This window comes from Puntigrus tetrazona, chromosome 17 (genome assembly GCF_018831695.1).
Source record: "Puntigrus tetrazona isolate hp1 chromosome 17, ASM1883169v1, whole genome shotgun sequence".
Taxonomy (NCBI): Eukaryota; Metazoa; Chordata; class Actinopteri; order Cypriniformes; family Cyprinidae; genus Puntigrus; species Puntigrus tetrazona.
Genome location: NC_056715.1, coordinates 473,956 through 499,421, shown reverse-complemented (window position 1 = coordinate 499,421; position 25,466 = coordinate 473,956). Strand labels below are relative to the sequence as shown.

At 35.7% G+C, this 25,466-nt stretch overlaps 1 protein-coding gene across 1 annotated transcript in view; it reads right to left on the bottom strand.

Annotated features, from left to right (window-relative positions):
• Positions 1–25,466, bottom strand: part of LOC122362265 (kelch-like protein 29) — a 69,258-nt gene that overhangs the window by 30,633 nt on the left and 13,159 nt on the right. Inside the window, 3 exon segments of the mRNA XM_043263644.1 lie at positions 1,407–1,587; positions 3,175–3,357; positions 10,934–11,132. Of these exon segments, the coding sequence (XP_043119579.1) occupies positions 1,407–1,587; positions 3,175–3,357; positions 10,934–11,132 (563 nt within the window).

Sequence of the window (25,466 nt, the reverse complement as noted above, 5' to 3'; positions counted from 1 at the left end):
GAGGCAACAGAGCCGTGAAAAATAAGAGCGAACTGATGACAAACAGCAGCTTGCGGCAGCCTCGAGACGCGGACCGACTGAAGACATCATGCGAGAGCAGGACATGTCATGCTTACGAGCGTGAAAGCGCAGGCGAGATGGACGGTGTCTGCGGGGTGCAGCGGGCGGTCGCTAACGAACCTCCTCGCTCCTGTCAGTCAGAGCGAGTCTCGGCGGGGACCGCTCATCAGAGCTGGGAGAAATGACCGGTTCCAGTCTGATTACCTGGCTTTAATGCACATTCAGAGTTTACACCATCAGTGATATTGATGCCATCAACTTGTTTGCATGATTTTGCCCTTTGACAAAAAGCTGCTGAATCTAATATATTGGATATTTTCCAACAGAATGCATTGGAATAAATCAAAATCAGATTTAAATTCAAATGAAAAACTACATTTTTAAAATGGCAGTCAGAATGACTATATACTAATAGACTATATGTTTATATATATATATATATATATATATATATATATATATATATATATATATATATATATATATATATATATATATATAAATATAAATATATGATGTATTTGTAAATATTAAATATTTATATAAATATGTATTACCTGAAATGCATTTAATTTAAATACAATTAAATAGCATGACTTTTTTATATGTTAAAATGAAGTTATCTCTCCAAACGAAACGAAGAGATATCTGTGCAAATGAACTGATATATATATATATGTGTGTGTGTGTGTGTGTGTGTGTGTGTGTGTGTAATAAAATAATTTTACATGTCAGTCAGACATCCTTGACATTTGAGGGCATTTGTTGAAAGAATTAAAAAAAAAAAAAACGTTTGACTACTGGAAGTGGGGTTTTTTTTGTCAGTATAAGCTACATTGTGAAGCTCAGCTTTATGCTGATAGTCAAAAGTCTGGCTTCATAAGACCAGAATAAAGAGCCGACAGAAGCAGCGAGATGGAAATTGGACGTTAGTGCCAGAAGAACGAATACAAATTGATTCTTCATGTCATGATTCCTCGATTCTGCATGAAGAAATGAGTATATTTCAATATCGCCGCTACAAAACAGTTTTGCAAATGCCAATATGGTTTGTGTTTACATCATCGTCCCTCGTGGTTTTGACACGGCGTTCCTTTTAAAGCGACCGGCTGTGTCACGACCTCGGTGTAACGGTCGATTATAGCTCCGGTCCGCGGCAGCGGCGAAACCCGATCCAATCTCCTCGCTGCATCTGTGCCACAGCCACCTGCCAGCAAAATACTCCCTCCATACTTCAGCACAGATCCAATTATCAGATCGGCTCCCAGCACAGAAAGAGCTGACCGGACGCTTATCTCGAGCGCCTAATGGCTTCCAATCAAATGATTAATTCAACTGCACGGTACCTCTCCACGTTATCCAGGTTCCCGGCCACTCCGAGTCCTCCGATGGTGTAGAGCTTGCCGTCGTACACCACGCTGTTGTGCCGGCACCGCGGGACCGTCATCCGAGACACCAGATTCCAATTATCCAGCAGGGACATGTAGCACCACACGTCTGCCAGCGTGACTCCAGACTCGATGCCTCCTAAAGAGGGTACAAGCCCAAACAAATGAGTGCTGAAGTCTCCATTTACACCCTCCGACATCACACCTCCATTAATACACAGCTGATGAAAAGACGGGAACGCTGAAAACAACACCAACGTCTCCCCCTCGGTCAGGGATTCGGCTTCGGCTGCTTCCAGAAACGCGTTTGAGCCAACGTCGTATAATAAAACGTAACTGTGCTATAAATCTCTATTAATGCGGTGCGCTTTTTTAAATAGATATTTATATCGTATAAACAGACTAATGCTACTTCGCCTTTTTATATTTAGACTGATATATATCCAACCAAACGCCAATGACTTGTACGTTCACGACACGGACAAAAGGATTGGGAAACCCCCAGAAAAAGGCAGTTCCAAAACTGTGGGAACGAATATAATTCACGCGTTTAAAAATGATCCATCGCTGTCACAGCAGTCTAAAGTGACTGCACATATATACAAGTCGCCGGTGGTTGGTGATTGAGTTTTTGCCTCATAGACTGCATTTAAAGCCCCAGCAGAGGTGTTCAGCTGGGATAAGGAGTTGGCTTTATCCACACCGACTCAATCTATCATGTCTTTATTACCTTGCCTTATACACAGAGCCATTTTTATGTTAGAATAGAAAAGGGTGCTGTCCAAATTGTTGCTATAAAATTAGAAGCATATAATTCCCTAGAATATCATTATATTATATTAAGTAGTCAAACCTGTTCAATATGGTGACCCAATACTATATGTATATATATATATATATATATATATATATGTATATATATATATATATATATATATATATATATATATATATAAATATATATTTATATTTATATATAAATATAAATACATATATATATATATATATATATATATATATATATATATATATGTATTTATATTTATATATATATATATATATATATATATATATATATATATATATATATATATACATATAGTATTGGGTCACCATATTGAACAGGTTTGACTACTTAATATAATATAATGATATTCTAATTTTATTATATATATATATATATATATATATACACACACATCTTTAATACAACTGTGACATGGTAAAAGCTCGATGTAAAAACAGAAAAGAAAAAAAAGAAACTGAACAGTAATTTGCTATTTCTTAAGTCATGCATGTGGATTTTGCGATCTCCTATTAATTAAAAGGCTGCATGAAATATTCGTCACATGCCAGGATCATTTAAAATAAATTACGGAAGGAAAATACAGTTTAAAATATATAACAGCGACTGAGACGTACACTCCTCTTCGTCATTACAAAAAACGATATCTGAAAATCCTGATGTGCATGGTTGTGTTACACGCTAGTCATCACTAACAAATTGCCGCCGCGGCTTCAGACGCGTCGTCTTTCCCGCGCTATCGATTACTTGATTTGTGGGATATTTAACATCATAATTTGACACACAGCCAGTCGTAAAGACGGAGATGAGGAACAGCCATCTGCCTTCCCATCATCCCTCTGAGCGTGAGCTGCTAAATATAAAAGCAGACACCTGCGGGCGGCCACCAAACTGCAAGTGACACACTGTCGGCTTGATTACCTGACAGGTAGATATTATCCCCCGCGGATATGACGGAGAAGAACTCGCGGTTGTAGAAAGGCAGGCTGGCCAGGGGGTACCACTTGTTGTTCTGAGGGTTGAAGCAAGTGACGGCTGTCAGCGAGCGCTGGTTCATGCCGATGACCTGGCGCCCACCCACCAGCACGATCACCTCGGCGACACCTGCGGAGAAACACACACCTTGACATTAACAGAAATAACCCGCGTAGAGCGACGCATCGGAGCGGATCACACCGAGAGCTCGGCAAGATGGGTGTTTGTGAGGGTTATAATGGGTGACCGGGCAAAAGAGATACCGCCGGCAGGCAAAGGTATGGAAAATAATTCCAAAAAAAGAAAAAAAAAAAAAAATAATAATAAAAATAGGGCCAGTAAGGCTACGTTTATCAAACACAGTAAAACTTTACAACTTTATACAGTAAAATTACAATTGTGAAATATCGCTACAATTCAAAATAGCCGTTTTCTATGTAAATATATGTGAACTCTTCGTGTTAAAATCAATATTAATAATAAAATTGTGTTCAAATTAATAAGACTTTTTTGTTGTTGTTGTTGTTGTGACTAGGTACAAAAGATCTTAAAAATACTCGCTAGTTAGCACAATAAAAACACGGTAACAATAAAAAACAATTTTTTTAAATGTTTAAAAGTTCAATGTAATTTATTTTTTTATTTATAGTCAAAGCTGTATTTCTGAGTGTCATAATCTTTCAGAAATCATTATAATATGATGATTTTCTGCTCAAGAAACATTTCTGATTAGAATTTGCGCAAAAAAAACATCAAGCGGCACAATCGTTTTCAACATTAATAATAATTTTTGGATGCAAAAGCATATTAGAATGATTTCTGAAGGCTTGTACGACACTGAAGACCGGAGTAATGATGCTAAAAAAATTCTGAAATAAACAACATTTTAAAATATATTCACAGATATCTTTATATGTAATAATATTTCATAATAATACTGAAAAAAAGCATATTAGAATGATTTCTGAAGGCTCGTATGACACTGAAGACCGGAGTAACGATGCTAAAAAAATCCAGAAATAAACATTTTTAAATATATTCACAGATATCTTTATACGTAATAATATTTCATAATAATACTGAAAAAAACCCCAGCTTTGCTAAACAAATTAGTCTCACTTCAAAAACATTATGCGTTTAACTGGTACTCTACGAGGGTTTTTAAAGACACGTGCAATGAATAACTGGAGCTTAATGCGGCAAACATGAAGCAGAAGTAAACGGTGTGCTTTTAGACACGCAAGTTCAACAACCCAACAATACGTTTAATAGAGCAGTTTTTGTTCAGAGAAAATTATCTACAAACAGAAGCTGTTTTCTGATCAATTATGAATGCGTTTCGCTCTCTGCAGCGCGTCAAGTCTACGACGACTGCTTACGCCACATCACGGGCCTTTCATTCCGTAATTCATTTTATTCTGACACAGAAACACGCGCACAAAAAAAAAAAAGACAAAAGAAAATGGAAAAAGGACTATCACAAAGAGGTAGCGAGAAAACATTTCATAAGAAAAAGGGATATAACAGGGAAAAAAAATAATAGCCTCTGAGTCAAAAACATGACAATTTCGAGGAGATAACAAATGTTCCCCGCTAAAAATGAGGAGTAACTCGACACAGACTGGCAGAAAAGATCCAGAGCGCTATCAGCAAAGTTTGCCCTGACAAAAATACACAAGCATATTTCTATTTAAAGAAAAGTACAGACTCGCTGGCATGAAAAAGGCCTCAGGCTCTGTTATTCCGTACTACCTGAAGGTACCCGACGCGATCTTATCACCCGAATTAAAATTCATGACATACATCGTCTTGAAAAATGAATAAATAAAAGAAACAGCGGATCGGGCCGGAAAGGGTCAGGCCTCTGTAACGGCGGAAAATTAAATGTCATTGTTCGCATCTTAAAAAAGGTTTTAAGAAAAAAAAAAGACGGAAACGCTCTTGCCTTTGATTTCAAGGGATCCAGAAATACAAAAATGAATTATCTCTGGGGACTTTTATTGTCTCTATGTAATTCTTTTCAATACAGTGATTCAATAAAGTGAACAAAGACTTGTAGCACACGCTGTATAAATCTCTCTGGGGAGATACGGCAACAATGAATTGCAGCTGCTGATAATGTCGTTTATTTCAGTGTGTCTGTCTGTTTTCGTACCAGATTCCCTTAAGGAACCACGTCCACAAGGACGCAAACAAAAAACTGTACCGAATGCTATTTGAATGCATTAACTGAAATATTATAAAGTGCATAAAATATGCGCGTGTGTGTACATGCATACATACACATTTACTAATGCGCTATTAAAAGCACAAATTGTGTTTTGTACCATTAGTTAATGCACTGTTTTAACAAAAATCATAAAATATTGTAATAAATGTAATGTCTATTGTTTGTTCATGTTAACCAATGACCACTAATTTTAAAATGTTACCAAAAATATCTGTAAAATTTATATATATATATACACATATATATATATATATATATATATATATATATATATATATATATATATATATATATATATATATATATATATATATATGTATATATATATGTATATATATATATATGTATATATATATATGTATATATATGTGTGTATGTATATATATATATATATATATGTATATATATATATATATGTGTGTATATATATATATATATGTGTGTGTGTGTATATATGTATATATGTGTATGTGTGTATATGTGTGTGTGTGTATATATATATATATACACATATATATACATATATATATATATATATATATATATATACACATATATATATATATATATATATATATATATATATATATATATATATATATATATATATATATATATATATATATATATATATATATATATATAAATATATAAAAAATGTAATTTAAGAGAAATAGTTTACTTTTAACTTTACTTTTAAAAAGCCCACTTTCATGCATTTCTTTAAGCGTTTTAATAAATTCTTTCTGCAGGCTGTAAAAGCAACCAAGCAATGACTGTTGTAAATACGACGGAATCTATAACAAGTCTCATTTGCATAGAAAGGAGACGCATTTATGCTAAAAATAATGAAAACATAATTTAAATACTCATGACGCAGCTCTATGGCGGTGCTGCGGTGGATAGCGAATAAGATGCACGTGCGCGCTAATGTGACGCAACCAGCGGCGTGATATTCCCGCTCGGGTTCACAGGCGTTCCCAGACAAGAAAAAAGCACTTGATTGGCACGAACATCTGCTCGTGTGGCAGCTCTTTCAGCCGCACGACTGCAGGTTGTGTTCCCACTTCACACCAGTACAGCTTCCTGTTATGAGAGGCAAACAAACCCTTTCCACAAACCCTCACTACTTTACAGCAGCAGCATCATCGATCAAACGCCACGCGACAGCCTTGCTCATGTCCCTGCATCACAGCGTCCTCCGGAAGGGACCTGACTGTCTGCTGCAACACTTCTGCTTATGAGAGTCGTGGCTGCAAGTGCTACAATTTCATATTTTAACGATCAATAAAGCGGTATTTGATAATCGGCATTTGCAAAACTCAGCGTAATCATTTAAGGTAGCAGCAACCTCACGCATGCGCAACATACAGGTTTCATGAAAACATGACTAAAAAGAGAGTTCTGAGAGAGAAATTAGATGAAAGAATGCATGAACGAATTCATTCTCTGAATGCATAAAGGCACGTTCACACCAAGCACGATAACTATAGATACCGGTACCGATAAAGACATAGTTATAAAAAAAAAATTCTCTATATTAAAGAATGGCAGAGTTCACGCCACAACGTTAAAGCACAGGGAAACGATATTGATGGGGAAAAAAATTCCAGCTGATGCACGATACAAACACTGACAGCCAATCAGAATCCCGCCATCAGGAGCTGGAGAATTGAAATCGAGAGATGCATGCGCACTTAGAAATAAACAGACTTGTTTGTGTGACATTCTCTTTTCGTCTTTCCTTTGTGAAATGCCTAACATAAGCAGTTATCATTGAAATAGCTTTATTTCTGCTGTTTTTATTCAGCATGTCTGCCTTGTTTGTTCAGACCAATGCAAAAATTGCACCATATTTTGGTTGTAAATTTATAATACAAACTAGCTACTCTTTTCACGTCAAACAAAACTCTATACTGCAATAACTGTATGAAATTTCTGTAACACTTTAGATTAGTAAATACTTTTCCCTATGAACTAGTTGCTTGTTAGCATGCATACTACCTGTTTATTTTTAAAAAGCGTATATAATAGGTAAGTGATTAATGGCAAAAAATTTTAATGCATGATTTTATGCAATCCTTTAATGCACGATCATATTCTAGATCCCACAATACTTATTATAAATTAACTAAAGTAAATTAGGATTTGTTAATAAAGGGAAAACTCAACAATGTGTTATTAATCTAAAGTGCTACCGAAATTTACAAAAGCGTCTCTCTCATCTCGTGTTAATGCAGCGTGGCTGGGTTTGGGACCCGGGGTCCGTGCCCTTCTGCCAGCTTCATGATCTCCCGCGGAGCGAGGAACCCCGCTGCGCTCGGCTCCTTCCTGCTGACTGTGGCATTAGAGACTCAAGCAGCAGGCGGTCCGTCACTGATCGGCCCACCTCTGCCCCGCTCCAAATCACAGCAATGGATTATGACATGAAAAGAATTCAAGGAGCTTTAGATTTCCCTCAAAACCTTCCAGCAACAGGTTTGGGAGCATAAAACAATAGAGTAGGGGAGAAACCGCATCTTCAAACGTATTAAGAAAAGAGGTTTTGTAGCATTTAAAGTCAGCATGAAATAAGTAGCATTTAAAAAAAAATACTCTTCAAAATATAATTCCTCGGCTGTAAAATCATTTTCTTTTCATATGGCAACAAGAATCCTTGGATTTTCACGATCCAAACAACCCCAAAGGGATAAAATCAAAGTAAAAATACAGTAAAAATAGTCATATTGTGAAATATTACTACAATTTAAAATAGCATTTTTCCATTTGAATGGCAAATTTCTTATGCAATTTACTCCTGTGATGCAAAGCTGAATTTTCGGTCTTCAGTGTACGCAATTACAGCTTCCAAACTCTCGAGAAATGTATTTCGTATTATGTGAGAAAAATGGACTGTGAAGGTTTTTCAAGTTTCTTCCCAAGAAAGTTTAATACGCTAATTGCCACAGAAAATAATTCAACTGACAAAAGGAAATGCGCTAATAATATAAAGCGTCAGAGCTGGAAATAAATGTTTAAAGTATGCAACAATTAGACTGTTTCACAATAATAATTGCAGCATTTACAAACTACATTACGTTCCAAAATTATTACGCAAGTTGAAATTCTGGTCGTATTTTTTCCCAAGAACATTTTAGCAATCCCAAACCACATCAGTCTTAATAACTACTACAGATTTCGTATTTAATCCTATATAAGTGATATACAATTGTCCAGGAAGGCTGAAATTTACGAATTATTACACAAATCTTTTTCCAGATAAAATGAGCTAGATATAAAAGAGGCCGACCTCAAACTAAAAGTTAAAAATTATTAAATGCCCATGAGAAGAATGCAATATTAATGTAGTAATAGAATTAGCAAAGTTGGTCAGCGTAATGCTCATTGAGTCAGCAGAGTCGAAAAAACAGATGGAGAAGAAAAACACATTAACCGCAAAAGAATTAAGAATTAATATCGAGAATTAGGTGAGAAACCATCAGGATCCATTTAGTCTCCATCATTTTCCAGAACTGCTACCTTCCTGGAGTCTCCACAAGTGAGACGTTTCAGGTCCTCAGAGACTTTGCTTGGGTACAAAATCCTTAATATGTTAATAAGAATGTTGTGAAATCCATTAAGTTTGATTTTTCATAGGTTTTATGGACATATAAGTTGTGAGTGACTTTTGAAGGAACAACATCACATTGTCTTGAACGAATGTTTGAAGAATTTATCTTACAGAATCAGTTTTAGAAGCTCGTATTAATCAATTTCAGCAAGACAGTCCTATTTCAGGATAGGAGACAGATTAAAAATGAGCTCCCCAAACGAACTTCTATCACTTCTATATGATGAAATACAAAATCAATAGTAGTCATTAAGATTTGGGATTAAGGTCTGGGATTGGTAAAACGTCATTGGGGGAAAAAAATGACCAACTCGCAACGAAGCGTACATGTTAAAGCATGACTATAACCGTTTTTTATGTCATGTCATGACCAAAAATAAATACAAACCTGGTTGTTTCCGCTTGGATGGGTGCTGCTGACATAAAACTCCACCCACCCAGAAAAGTTCTCTAAAAGGTGAACCGTTTCATTTTTTCCATGTTAAAAAAGCTCTCTCAGCATGTTGAAACTGCCTCGCTGCATAGGCTACAGTCATTCAAAGTGGCAAAAGGTCACGCTGTTTGAAACACTTCAAGTTTTGTCACTTTTCAGTAAAGCTGCGGCTTTATCTTGCATTCGGTGTATTATTTTTTGTTCCTTTTTAAAATGCTTTCTGCATAAGCCATTCAACATATTTTTGGACACGCTGTGTCGCTTTCAAAAAGAAAAGTCCAATTCGAAAGCAACAACAAAAGGTGTATCAAAACAGATTTGCGTTTTGAACTCTTTATATAATAATGGATGTAGAGAATGTTAAAGCCCTGCGGTCGTGGGGTGTGATCATTTCAGCGCAGCTTGTCTTAAGTACACACAGGTGAAATTTACCCACTGGCTAAGGCTCGGTAATAAGAGGCGCAGGTGCGCTGACGGCCGCGGCTGACGCTCGCTTTGGCAGCTCTCTGACAGCGCTGTGGCTCTATTCCAGACGCTCCGGTCAACAGCGCTCTGTCACATCGCATCAGGACGGATTTCCATCCAGCGCGCTGCTGCTGCTTCTATATCTGTGCAATGCGTTGTTATAAAACAGTCCTGGCTGCCGATTGGCCAATGCATGCTGAAATACACAATACAGCATGTAAAAGGAGCCCTGGTGCACGGCATACATAAAGACCTACTGGAATACTAGTCAAAAATTAAATACAGGTAAATACAGGAATGGTCCCACCCAAAAAATGAAGATATTACTCATCCTCGGGCCTCAGAGTTGGTTTCGTCATCAGATTTGGAGAAATTTAGCATTGCATCACTTGCTCACCAATGCTGCTGCTGAGAGTCCAAACAGCTGATATAAACACCACAATATCAGTGCAATGCATTGTGAAGCCAAATGCTGATTGTCCATAAGAAACAAATCCATCATTAAGTCCATAATCCATAATATTGCATCCTCCTGTGAAAAATGAATATCACCTGAATCGGGAGTGAAATATGCCACCCACCCACAGTCCAAGACTATTTTAAACAAATAAATTTGTAGACGTTGATATGAGAGACAACAGGAGCTGGACTTTATCTAGTAAGCATTATTATGGATCACGGGCTGGTATTTTGGCCACGATTTGAAGGTAAAAATATCTTAATGATAGATTTGTTTCTCACAAAAACACAGATGGGGCTGAAACGGAGTGGTGCAGATTATTTTTATCAGCTGTTTGGACTCTCATTCCGACGGCACCCATTGCCGAACGCCGAATTTCTCCGAATCTGTTCCCACGAAGTAACAAACCATCAGAAATGCAGCTAAGAGCAGCACCAGTGCGTCTGATGTTCACCACACGGATCATACTAATCTTGAAGAGACTATAAGCCATGCTGAACAATGTACCGGCAGACAGTCGCGGGCGGGTTCTGGGCGTCTGCATCTCTTGGCGGGCGTGCGGCAGCATGTGGTAGCGCTTGGCTTCGTTCACCAGGTCCCTGCAGGCCTCTGAAGATTTTATCAGCTCCTCGTTGTCCACCACGTTCAGCAGGTAGCTGGGATGGATGAACGGAAGCCGTACCACCGCCAACAGCTCAGACACATGCTGGAGACAGGGCAGGTGGAGAGGAAATAAATGAGCGGGATGAAAGAAGGAAAGAGGAAAACACGAGTTAGCTTTGTGCATTGCACTCTCTCTCAACTGTGGCAAATTACCATTACTGATGGCCTCATGCTTTAGCGCATTATTATTTTTAATGACTAAAGGAAAACGAAATCTCTGGATAATTAAGATAAAAAAATATTCACAGAAAAGATCGTAATGATGCATTCGTGTTTACAAATTAGCTTTCTAGAAAAAAAGAAAAGAAAAAAGCCTTCCAACAGAGATCCAAGGGACGCTGTTTGAAGATGCCCATTACACGCACAGAGGTGCCAGTAAATAATAAATACATACTGATGCACATTAATCGGAGACAAACAACCTCTGCTAACGTCAAACAACACAAACATCAAAACAAGCCTGAATATTAGAGCTGGAAGTTAAAGATGTACTTTTTCCCTCCATTTCGGTTGATTTACATTCAACAAACACGGTCAGAAACGGAAAAAAGTTGCGCGAGTTATACGAGTTTGCACAACATGTTTCATAAAGAACATAGTCGTTTTCTGTAGCAGAACAACCGCTTCTCAATATTAATAACTCGTCGTCATCTTTTGGTCGCAACAAGATTCAGTTCAATAGCAGTAATTGAGAAACACAACTGAAATCCTAGTGAACTGGTAAATTACATGTCTAAAATTTTACTAAAAGTTTTCTCTGCTCTATTGTCTGCCAAAAGAAAAAAAAAAAGATAACTATGAAGACTTTCAGTCAGGTTTCAAGACCGATCATAGCAAAGACGCTTAAAAACTACAAATGACTTGCTTCTTGCATCAGACTTGAGCCACATCACCTTGCTAGTTTTACTTGATCTAAGTGCTGTGTTTGACACTATGGATTATGACATACTCGTAGATCAATTACAAAACTATACGGGTAACCAAGGGCAGGCTTTAAGACGATTTAGATCCTACCTGACTATCGCTTTTACTGATGCAGGGAATCATCTTAATTTATGCTAGTAAAGTACGGAGTGTCACAAGGATCTATGTTAGGTCCGCTGTTATTTTCAATATGCATGTTGACCCTTTGTTAATATTATTAGAAAATACGGTATTAGTTTCCACTGTTTTGCTGATCAAACTCAACTGTACAAAATAGACTCACAGAAACGGTCTTTGTGTGAATCTATTTTGCAAGGAAAAGCATCATACAAATAAACGTGAATCAAACTGAACATAGGCAGGCTAAAAGTCACATTAAGATTATCACAATTATCAAGATCAATTCTAAAAGTTTGTTTAAAATGTAAGGAGAATGGTAATTAAATAATTTATGCATTTAATTAAATGTACATACCATTTAAATAATGTAAATGAATAATAACTTTTTAAATGTGGTCATACATTTATAATTACTATAAAATTAAATATATTCATAAATAAAAGGAATTCATTTAATTTAGCAGATTCATTTAAACTACGAAATAATTAATAAATCAATGAATTAATAAATTGATTAAATAATATACAAATATTTTGGTTAAATTGAAACTAAATAACATTATAAATTAATTATCAATTAAATAAATTAGTATGCATTTAAAAAAAAAAAAAAACGAGGATTAAAGAACAAAACAAATGAATGAAATCGATTAATTGATCATTAAAATAGATCGAATGAAAGAACAAACAAGGCAAATAGATTATGCATTCAATGAATTCACAGACGTGTTCGGTTTGGATATAAAGCCACATCCACGCAGCCTGGCAGATCTGTTAAACCCACATAAAGCATCTGGTCAACAATCACACCATGATCCCGAGTGTTATCAGAGCTGGTCAGTTTTTATTTGTTTGATAACAGACCGTGTGAACAGCTTGACGTTCAGGTGATCCTTTCCAAACGCTGCTTTTTTGGGCTCGATCGGCAGCGGGTTTCCATGGTGAACAATCCCAGCATGCCATTGCTCCTTGTCCACTATATCTCCAGCGGGATTGTCAACACAAAAAGACAAGGACAGCATCTGCCGCGGCTCACCATCGGGTTCGAACAAAAACATCCGCACGCAACAACGTGTAGTATTTCCAAGCAGAAAAGAAGAAAGGTCAGAGATTTACTGGTGGCACTGGTGGCATTTTACTAAAGTCCCCAGCGAGACTGGTAAAATCTGCACCGTCACTTTCAGACAGTTTATCAATCTGGCATTTCAGGTGGGGGACTCAAAATCAGCCGCGGCACGAGGACGGATCAAATAAATGAAAAATGGTATCTGAAAAAGGCGTTTCTAGCAATCTAGAGGCAGCATGGCCGTTGAAGAAATCCCTCAGGATTACAACCATTCCCTCCACTGCTCAGGCAATCAAGACTTATCGACTGAATGATCTAGGAATCCAAATGCAGCTCCGCTCACCACTTGCCTGAGCGTATCTGCAATAATGTCATGCCATGAGGGAGCCAGACTATGGCATGCTGAATACCAGATTAAGACAGCACAAACCGCAGCTTTACTGGGCCAAAAGATGAATCATCAGCCGAGTAAAAGCATAAATGCAAGGTCAGAAAACACGGACGCTTTCAGCGCAAACATATCTGAGCTACAGTATATGATTTGCACGAGTGATTCCAGACGGGATGAAGTGCACGCATTAGCCTCGACCGAACGAAGAGCGATTAGATGTGCGATTCACGCTTTAATCGTTATGGGAAAAAGCGGTTTTGTTGTGCAAAACTGTTGCATCGCGTCTAGACCAATCAAGCCTCTGGAGATAGCGTGCATGCAGATGCATTTTGTTCAAAATAAAGGGCATTTAACAGATGGACGGATTCATCCTAAGGTTTGCACGGTATTTTCGAGTCTGCGAGACAAGCCGAGCTGCTCTGTACATATATTAGCATAGCTTTAATACAAACACGATGACGCAAATGGTTTAAAACAAGAAAAAGCTCGCTGGTTTATGTAGCATGCTACGCAAAGGATGGCAATTCAATATAAAAAAACAAAACAAAAAAAAAAATGGAATATTGTTAAAATCGTTTTAATTTGAGGTAAATTGAATTAAAATAATAATAAAATACAAAGCAAATAAAATTAAATGCATCTTTTTGAACAATTCGTTGCATGACTGCATGCAAATGCATTTTCATCAAAACAAAAGGCCATTAACAGACAGATTAACAATATTTATTTAAGGTTTGGATGGTAAACTACATTTAAAATTAATTCATAATTAAATGAATCAACCATTTTAAAATAACTAAATGAATTACGTTTTTTGAAATGACCCGAACACTGCTTTATCAGACATTACAGGCATGATGAAATGAAAATGAGAATAATCGACCAATCGCAGCAGATTAGCATCATGGTTTGGAAAAATAAATAGTTAAATGAATTTTTTGGGAGTCGGCGAGCAAAGAAGGTCAAAATAAATGCATGATATAAGACAATACAAGCATTTTCTGACCTTGTATGCAATCGTTTGAGAGTTGGCGAGCAAATAAGCTAAAAATAAACGCATATTATAAGACATTAAAAGTATTTTTTGACCTTGTATGCTTGTCAACCTGTTATCGAGGACGCCCAACACCAAAATACCAACGCTTCATAAAGCACAATAGGGGCACTTTAAAACAAAGGGCAAACAGCAGATGGATTCTTTCTAAAGTTTGGATGCTATTTTAAAGCTGGGAAGACGAGAGCTGCTAAGACGCATCACACTCTGTCCCTACATATTCACATGCATCACGAGGCATCTGTCAATCTGACACAGTGTTGTGGCACTTCATGGATGCGTCTTCACAGAACAGCATTTGAACGCATCAGAACAGACAGCAGCAGCGTTTGATACTCATCAGACTGCTATTGATCTCTGACAAGTAATAACTCCAACATCTGTCAGCCACAGGTTTCTGATTCAATACTTTAGACAGATATTCCCATTTACAGGAGGAAGTGACTTCACGTCGTCTCTTTCTTTCCCTCTCGCTGATGATAAGACGAATCGCAGCAAGACGAAAAAAGAAATCAGTTTTCAGTCTGGATTGCTTGATTCTGGTTGGTCTATTCACCTCGCATTTACAGTCGAGTTTGTGAGTTTCACAGAAACTTTTAAAGTTTTAGCCACTTATGAGCGGTTTACACTACCGTTAGAGAAGCAGTGATCACAGATGAACAAACCTAATCATCTAGTGTTTGCATAATTATATAGCCATTATAGAATGCCTTAGGAGACAAATTAAAATATACACACACACATACATATATACATACACACACATACATATACATACATATATATATATATATATACACACATACATATACATATACACGTATACATATACATATACTATATGTATATATATATATATATATATATATATATATATATATATATATATATATATATATATATATATATATATACATATATATATATATACATATATATATATATATATATATATATATATATATATATATATATATATATATATATATATATATATATATATATATATATATATATATATATATATGTATATATATATATATATATATATATATATATATATATATATATATATATATATATATATATATATATATATATATATATATATATATATATATATATATATATATATATATATATATATATATATATATATATACACACACACACACACACACATATATATATATATATATATATATACATATATATATATATATACATATACATACACACACACACACACACACATATATATATATACACATATACACATATATATATATATTACACACATACACATATACATATATATATAGATATATATATGTATACTGCAGATATTTACAGATAGATATATGTATACTGCAGAAAGTCAAAAGTCTGTTTCCACTAGACTCCATCAAGGCAAAGACAATCAATAAACCAGACAGAAACAAACTAAAAACAAACAACTGGCAAAATCCCAGCACCTCCCCCCGAAAAGCTGGCCTCCTGACACGACAATAATCGTTCTAATATTTCATTTCATGGCCAGACACGCTCGCTGTGTTCTTCACGTTTTCCTCCAGACATATAATAAACAGCCATCCCCGAGGCGGGCCGTAACATGCTGGAATCAAATTTGCGATGTTTATTTTGCTGCTTGTAAATATAAAATTTCTCTATCAGAGCCATAAATCACCAAGCCGAGCGGCTCTCTGAGCGAATCTGAGTACAGATGCTAATAGAAAGTGAAAATTCAGGAGATTTCTTGCTTGTGTTTCTGTGCTTGAGGCACAGCAGTTTGATAAAGAAACGCAGAGAGAGAAGAGAGAGAGAGAGAGAGAGAGAGAGAGCTACGTACACACAAAGACAGTCATGCATTAAAAATATATTAGATAACAGAAGGGGAGACAGAGAGCAGAATCCTGCACAGGACGACAGAGTGACGCACCGCCACTGTGAGCGCCGTTTGATGGATGGTGGAGCGTCGCCGCGCTCAAAAGAAGACAGATTAAGCATGTCCAAGAAACACTTTTCTCTCGGTGGAATATACGGAGAGATGCGTATCGGCGCGGCACAACAGTCAGCCGGACAGCGTCATCTCTAATGATGCCTGTGTGCTGAGATAAAGCACCAGTCTGCAGCGAGCGCTGAAAAATGACCTGGGAAAACAGCCTCCGTCGCAAGACTCAGCAATTGCATTTCACGGTAAACCAGAGTCAGCACACAGGCCACACGCGGATACACGGCGAAAACCTTTAATAAAGCCGCCGTGTCTGTCCTGCAGCCGAGAAAATAATCAACTGATTGACGATAACGACGCCTTGTTTGAACCGAAGTTATGATAAATAAATTAAATTAAAAAAATTTATTAATTCAAAGTCGGATCAATTCTGATAAGGTTTCGTTTAAAGATGATGATGACAATTTAAAAATAAATGAAACAAAAACTGTTCAAATAAAGCTAAGCGTTTTAAATAAAAGACATTTTTAATGATTATAGAAATAATTAAAACTATGATTAAGGAGGAAATTTAATTCAATTAAAAAAATTTAAATAAAAATGAAAAGCCTGGTGTTTTAGAAAATATATTTCTGTTAAGATTTCTATTAAACCCGTTTCTACAGAAATGCTTTTAGGAATAAAATTATACTTTTTTTTTTTTTTTTAAAAGATGTGCTTGTGTGTTTAAAGATGATAATAACAACAAAAAATAAACAAAAACAATAAAAGATTTACATGAATTAAGATAAAATAAAATAAAAAATGCCTCAGCTCAAAGAAAGGGTCTTTTTAAACAATTATAGAATTCAATTTATTAGATTAAATTGAAATAAAATAAGCAAGCCTGATGCAAAGATATTTCCTAAAAAACTGAAATGCTTAAAGAAATAAACAGAATAAATAAATAAATAAGATTTGTGACTTCTGTTACCTTAATAAGCTCAAATGTAGTCAATTGGGATAATAGCACAAGAAAATATATTTTTAAGTAGTTACACAGTTCAAAAGGTTCTTTGATACCAGGCTGACCCAAATCACTTGGGGGGAAAATCAAGACTGAATGGGTCACTACACAGCACAAACACAGGAAGAGATTCTTAAAGCACTTTAAAAAAAGCTATTAAAATGTCCAAAACGGTAGAAATATTGTCAGGTTATACATATTTATACCCGTCCATCCCAAAAGGGTCAATTAAATCAAACCTTCTAACCGCTTGTCTTGACCTCCTGAGAATAAAGCCCAGTGCAGAACCAAGGATGCAGAAGCTCTTTCTTTAAAACCGTTTAAAGGAGCATAGAATTGGTTTTGTATTTCTGCTGCCTGATGAACTTCCACAGCACAGAGAGCATTAATCCTTCAGTCACCACCAAAACACAACTCATTCCTTCTCACCTACAGCACCGCTTTGTTTGGGTGAGGAAGTTGTGATTTCTAGTAGGATGTGGGCGTTCTGCTGCTAAAAAGAGCTAAGAAAAGAAAAAAGAAATGTGTAATGAGGAATAAAAAAAACACCTCAGAGCTGCAAGCGCGGGCTAAAATAACTCACATTAAACTTGCATTAAATTTAATGAAGGTACTATTCAAACGTCCATGTATTACTTTAATTCAAGCATTATAAATTATCTACAAAAGCAAGCTTTGTCTTCTAGCTTTCGTGACTTAATTTTTATGCACGTTTGGATCTTAAACTATTTCCTGCTCAATTAATGCTTTTAATTTGAACTAAAATGAATTAAAAAGCTTATTTCACTCCACAAGCAAAATTAAATAAATAAAGCAATTATATTTTGACACAAAAGGCGGTACATTCACTCCTATAACCTGGTACGTCATTCATGCATAAATAAATTCATGAATGCATAACCTTCAAAAATTACACAAATAAATAAGCGCATTAAAAAGCAATCCTCAAAATATTGATGCATAAGTAAATAAACATGCAGAAAACGCATGAATAAATAAGTTGCACATATGTAGTTTCATTAGTAAAAATGTAGCACACTGATTGCTAATTTTCAGTTATTTTATGCATGCGTGATAAATAAATGAATAAATGGAAATAAAAAAAAAAAAATAAATGGAGCAATGCATAAATAAACACACAATGTATTAACGCAAGAAATTATAAGTAAATCAAAACAGCAATATTAAAAATGCACAACATGCGTTTCAATTGGTTTGCATACAATCTTCAACATGAGACACGGAGCATCTAGTCCAAAGCGTTCAGTCCAATGCTGGATTCAACCCCAGTAAAGCTGACAATCAGAATCAGAGGGAAGTCAGCACAGCAGCAGAGTTCAGCAGCTCTCTGTGAGATGAAACGTCCCGCTGTGAGCCAATCTACTGAGACAACACCAGAGAACACCTGAGACCTCAGAGAGACCATCATTAAAACCACTGACCCCACAGAGCTGCTGCTGACCTCACCGAACACACAGAACCAGCCTGACATAAACAAAAAACACCCGCTCTGTGATTTTTCACCTGTTTTATGGTCAAGTAAGATACATGCTTTGAGGAATCACTTATACTGGGAGCACAAATGCTGCAGGTTAAAAGTTCACCCCGCAAAAAACAGGCTTTGGGTCACCATTGACTTCCATAGTAGGAAAACTAAATCCTATTGAGGTCGACGGCTCAAAAAGCCTGGCTACAAACATCTTTCTTTGTGTTGGGAGAACACAGAAATTCATACAAGTTTGGAACTACTTGAGGACTACTTGGGTGAGCTTTTCCTTTAATACTACAGACTGTCAATGTATTGTAAAAGAAAATTATTTTACAGCTTCTTAAATTCTTGAATAACACTCATTCGACCTATGCTCTCAACGTCAAATGCAGAAATGTTAATTCATGCGTTTATGACCTGGAGGTTAGATTATTGTAATGCTTTATTGGATGTTTGTTCTGCTTGCTTGATAAACTCCAGCTAGTCCAAAACAGAGCATCTAGAGTCCTTACTAGAACCAGGAAGTATTATATCAGCCCGGTTCTGTCAACACTGCATTGGCTCCCTATCAAACATCACATAGATTTTAAAATCTTGTTAATTACTTATAAAGCCCTAAATAGTTTAGCTCCTTAATATTTGAGCAAGCTTTTATCTCATTATAGTCCTCCCCATCCGCTGCGTTCTCAAAACTCTGGTCGTTTGATAATACCTAGAATATCAGAATCGACCGCGGGCGCCAGATCCTTTTCCTATCTCGCACCCAAACTCTGGAACAATCTCCCTAACACTGTTCGGGAGGCGGACACACTCTTTCAGTATAAATCTAGATTAAAGACACATTATATTAGTCTGTTTCTTTCTTATTCTGGTTCTCAGTTTGTATCCAGATCAGATGGTGGATCAGCACCCAGAGATGATTTCACAGACCATCTCAGCATTTAATAAAACATTAAGTGCTTAATCTTGTTGTTATACATTACTATCCCTCTATTCTCCTATTTTATACTGTTCAGTGCTTTGATACAATCTGTATAGTTAAAAGCGCTATATAAAGTGATTGATTGATTGATATATAATTTTGACATTACTTTCATGAAAATGTAGCACTATAACTAATAAAATAAGTGCAAAAATAATTTATCAATACATTTAATGAGACAAGTGCTTGATCTGAGGAATATTTTTTTTCATAATCCAACACGTTTGGAGCGCAAACTGCAGATATTTCTGTGTGATTTCACACGATGAGACGACGCGTTTTTAATAAATCGAGATTCTTTAACATTGTTACATAAAACATCTTGTTAACGCCTATTCTCCACCTGTTTAATGGTAAAAATAATGTATCATTTTAGTGCATGATTTGAGAAATACAACATAAACGCTGCGGGATAATATCACAGATTCACAATTTATTGAAAAACAAACAATCAAACGAACATGTTGTCTGGATATTCATTAGATAAGCCCTTACAGGCTGATTTAATTCCAGTGTGTCTCAAACCGATGCTGAATTATATGAACCTGCTAAGTGATGTTAATTATGGCATAAAAAGAACAAAGTCGCTCGTAAAAGAGCAATTAGCTTTGGGAGCATAAGCCAATATTCATGAAAAAACAGAATTGTTTTGATGGCGTTCGGATGCGGTGTCTTATCCAACGCCCTGAGGGTCTTTAAAAACGATCAAGCGTTTAGAACATAAAACACTTTTCATTTTCCACGCACTTACATTATAATAGTCGAACTGTATTCGGCTGCGCAACGTTTCCGTATTTAGAATGAGTCACCGAAGAAAAGGCCATAAAGTTACAGCGTGTGATTTATATACCGCTCTGTGAAACCGAGGAGAAACTGTTCGATACGCGGAATAAAAGAGCAGAAAATAAAGACAGAGACAGAGAGCGCAAAGGACTGTAAATAAAGAAGGAGTGTTTTTCCCCCCAAAGTTCTGCTTCAGTGCCATGCTGGATTTGTGATTTCATAGGCTAAACCCCAGGGGAACAGCGTGAAGTAGAGGAACTCATTTCAGCCTGAATTCAGATTGATTTCCTATCCAGTTCCTTCTCAATGGAGGCAGTGCAGGGCCAAATAAACATAAGGTCACTGCATCAATCTCTGCCGCTTCCTCCTCATGCCATCTGATCTAGTTTCACAGCGACGCTTCACGCACTCCAAACACTCGGCTCGATTGGCTCGTGCTCATTTATTTAATAGACATGCTGGAGGAGTTTAGTCCAAGTGTTTTGGGAGTAACATCTGTGTCAGGAGTAGGATACTACACCATTCTAAAAAGGTCAGAAATATTTCATGTGTGAACTGAAAAGGAACGCATGCAATGTATGTATAAACACATTCATAATTTTGTGAAATTTTAAAGTGGTTAAAATAACGGCCTTCATTTTAATACATATACTTTATATTTACTATATAAGCCTATATAAGCCTAATCTAACAATAAAAGACAAAAAGTGCTGCTCTTGATTGAACCGCTTTTGTAGTTTTAATAATTAATTAATTAATTTTGCTTTAAAACCTTCAAAAAAACTTCAACATGAGTTTTATAAGAAAACTTTGCCGACTGCAAACGGTTACATGACTCAACAAAAGCTCTTTTAATGGAGAAAAAACATTTTACTTTACATTTTATTTTCACTTATTTTGGTAACAAGTAACATATAATTCAAAATATATATATAATATGCCTATGCATTTATTTGATCAATATATTCCACTTTCTTTTTTTTTTTTTATCTAATGTTTTAAGGTAATAGCTATGATGTTTATAACTGTGTATAAATACACTAATTTATTTGTCAAAATTACGAAAAAACTGTAATATTGTAGAATATTTGAAATGATTAAAGAACTGTTTGCATTTTCAATATTGTCATATTTGTGTAAAAATGTATTCATACTTTTTTGTATACACACATATCGTACACACACACACACACACACGTTAATACTTTTATGCATACTTTTACATTAAATATTGTTGATCAATCAAATATTATCAAAACATTTACAATAAAGCTGAAGTATTTTTTTGTGCTCAAATTTTATAACAATTTACATAATAAGCGAGTACACCATGGATCCATTTTCTAAATTGGGTTTTGGCATGTCCTGAATCACTACGGTATACCCAGTGCATTTTGTTGTTAGCTGCTTGTTAGTCATTTGCTCTAAAAAAACCATGCTTGACTATCTTGACTGTAATTTAACAACTTTAAATAATGAATCTCTTGTCGCTTGACAAGCTCGTTTCAAAATAGCTCCCTAGCATTGCACAACCCACATCTCCATTCAAGTTTGACACAACAAACTGCTAAAAGCACGGCTTCATCTGCTGACATTTAAATAATGCAAGCAATGCTAATCTTAATTAGCATAGCGTATGCCGTAAACCACTGCTGACTGTTTAGAAACTTAAAATACACTCTTTAGAAGTGAGCTTACATAACGCGCGCACCTCTTAGCCGACAGAAACCAGGAGAAAACCTCCTGAGGCACGGGCTCTGTCCCAGTGATACTGCTATACACGTTATGCTAAATGTCATTTTTATTTAGAACGAACTTATTTGCAACACTTTCAGCATTAAGCGTGTTTTTTGCATTAAAAAAAATACGTTTACTGTTTATCTCACAATTCTGACTGTTTTCCGACCTCATAATTTATTAAAAATGTCTCATCTGAAAGATGTAACTCACTATTGCAATTCATATTTTAAATTTTTGCTTTACATTTTGAGTTTATATACTAAAAATCTGACTTTTTTTTAACAAATTTACAGAAGCTTACGTAGAAAAAATAAAATAAAAATTGTGACTTTTTCACTACAATTTTACTTTTTTTCCCCTTAAACTCCAAGTTTATATCTTGCAACAGTGAGACGTAAACTAAGAATAGCAAGAGAGGAAAAAAAAAGTAGGAATACTTTTTATCTCAAGTATTGCAATTTTTTAATTACTACTTGGTGCAAAGGGCTTCCGTACATCATTATTAAATAAGTAATTTATTATTAAATAATTTACCTATTTCACCTAGTTAAATATTATGTCAGGAACACAAGCAATCCTTTCATGCTCACTATTTTTTGTTTATTTAAAGAGCCAGTGTTGGTCTAAAACTGATTTTTGGTGATTACTGGCCTAAAGCTATTTAAAAAAATACATTAAAGTGCCCCTATTAAGGATTTTTGAGCTTTCGTGCAGTGTGTAACCCTTTAAGTGAACGAAAACAAAATCTGTTTTAAATCTGAAAGTGCACGGTGTATAAATTTATCGTCTCCTAAAGGCACAATTTGTAAGATTGTTGTATTAAAATATCCAAAAACCCCTTGTAGATTTAGATAATCTGTCCCGTCTCATGACCTGCAACATCCAAGCTGTCTGCACAGAGACTCCGCTCTCGCATGCGTTTTAAGGAAAGCAGATATATACTATTTATTGTGCAAATAAACGTCACATACAGGTGATTCGTTGATTAAAAGTAAATGAGCTTTTGCTTCCATGAGCATGATTTCTAAAAACAACGTTCCATGCTCCGTCACTGAGCTCCGCCTCTTTTATGGTTTTGAAAGTGCAACCTCTAGTGAAAACGTACATATCGTCCTTTTAAAAGAAGGAGTCGACTCCGAATCATTTTTTAAAACGAATGTTAACTTCAACATTAGCATATAGCCCACCCACTTGTTGGTCTTTTTCCACTGGTCTGAATGAAAATGTAAATTCAGTCTTTGCCACTAGGTGTCGCTTTTAGCGCGATGAATATGGCGGTTTCTCCAGCAAACAAAGACGCACTGAGCTCACGTGCATTGCAGGAACGATAAAAAAACCAAAAAGCCAACCAATCGACCGATCACAGCAGATTAGAGTAACGCAAAAGAATTAATAATTGAAAGAATCGTTTAGGATTCGTAGAGCAAATAAGGTAAAACAATTCATATTATAAGACAACCATGTTATAAAAAACAGCATATGCCGGTTATGTTATGTTTTGAGCTTTAAACCAGCTTTAAAACATAACCTAACCAGCACATGCTGTTTTTTCAACATGGAAGGAAAGTGTTTTTTTTGACCTTGCATGCATGTCAACCTGTTTTTGGGGACTCCCAAAACTTCTCATTAACTTTAACCTTTTGTGAGAAGTAGCAGCATGTTAGACTGCATTCGGTGTGAATGTCTGATGTCCAGCTGTCGCGCTCGGGCCCTTCCTCTCTTGTCTGCTACAGAAGAGCGTGTAATCGAGTGGCTTTTAGCAGATTTAACGTAAGGAAACGACGGCACGTTCTCAGGATGGTAATCTCCTCACACGCTCGGCATGATCACCGCGTCATGAATGTTTCATCCGGCGTATTACCAGGACTCTTTTCAGAGCGGCTCTGAACGCTCACTCAGATACGAACTGCAGCTCAAAGGGAAAAGAAAAAAAAAAAGACGATTTTTCAAGGAAGCGGCACATTTCCCGAAATTGATTACGGTGATTTAATCTCGCAATTCTGTCGAACAGATAGCAAAGATGTGATGTTTCTACTCTTCTTTTTTCTTCTCTGAAACTCACAGAAGACTTAAACACACACCTCAGTGTGCTGTATAACATTGAAACGCCCAGCTTAAACACATAGGATGAAGTTCTGTTTAAACACACACACACACACACACACACACACACGGGTAAACATTCAGACGAGGCAGTGTTTTACATTTCGCTCTCTTATTCTGGGACAAAGATATGACTAATCATATATTCGAGGGCTGCTCAGATCAACCTTGCTGTAAATTTAATATTTGAAGTCAAGTCCAAAAACCCCAAAACGTCAAATAAACCAGACAATTAAGCTCTTGAATTGAGGGCAAATGAATATTTTACTACCGTTTAAAAATTACGAACCGATAAGCTTTCATTAAATAACTCTCTTAAGCTCACATTGCATTTATGTGATAAAAACGCCGTGAAATATTATTGCAATTTAAGGTAACTGTTCTCTTGGGGAAATGTGTATTTAATTTAATTTAAATAAAATATATTTAAAGCTAAATTTTCTTTGAAACGGTTTTATTTTTATGTCACTTATGATAAACGTAATGCATCCTTTTGTAAACAAAGTTATATCTGTCAAACCATTAAAATAAAATAAATTTTATATTATATTTAAATTTTATATAAATTAATATGTCTGCGTAAGGTTTATTTTTATTACGTGCATACAAATGCACACACGCACGTATATATATATATATATATATATATTTCTATCTTAAATGCATTTATATATAATCTAAATTATATAAACATAAATATTTTCAAAATGTTAACGGTATGTAAAAATATATACTATATGTGTGTGTTTTTGTGTGCTATTTTGAGCG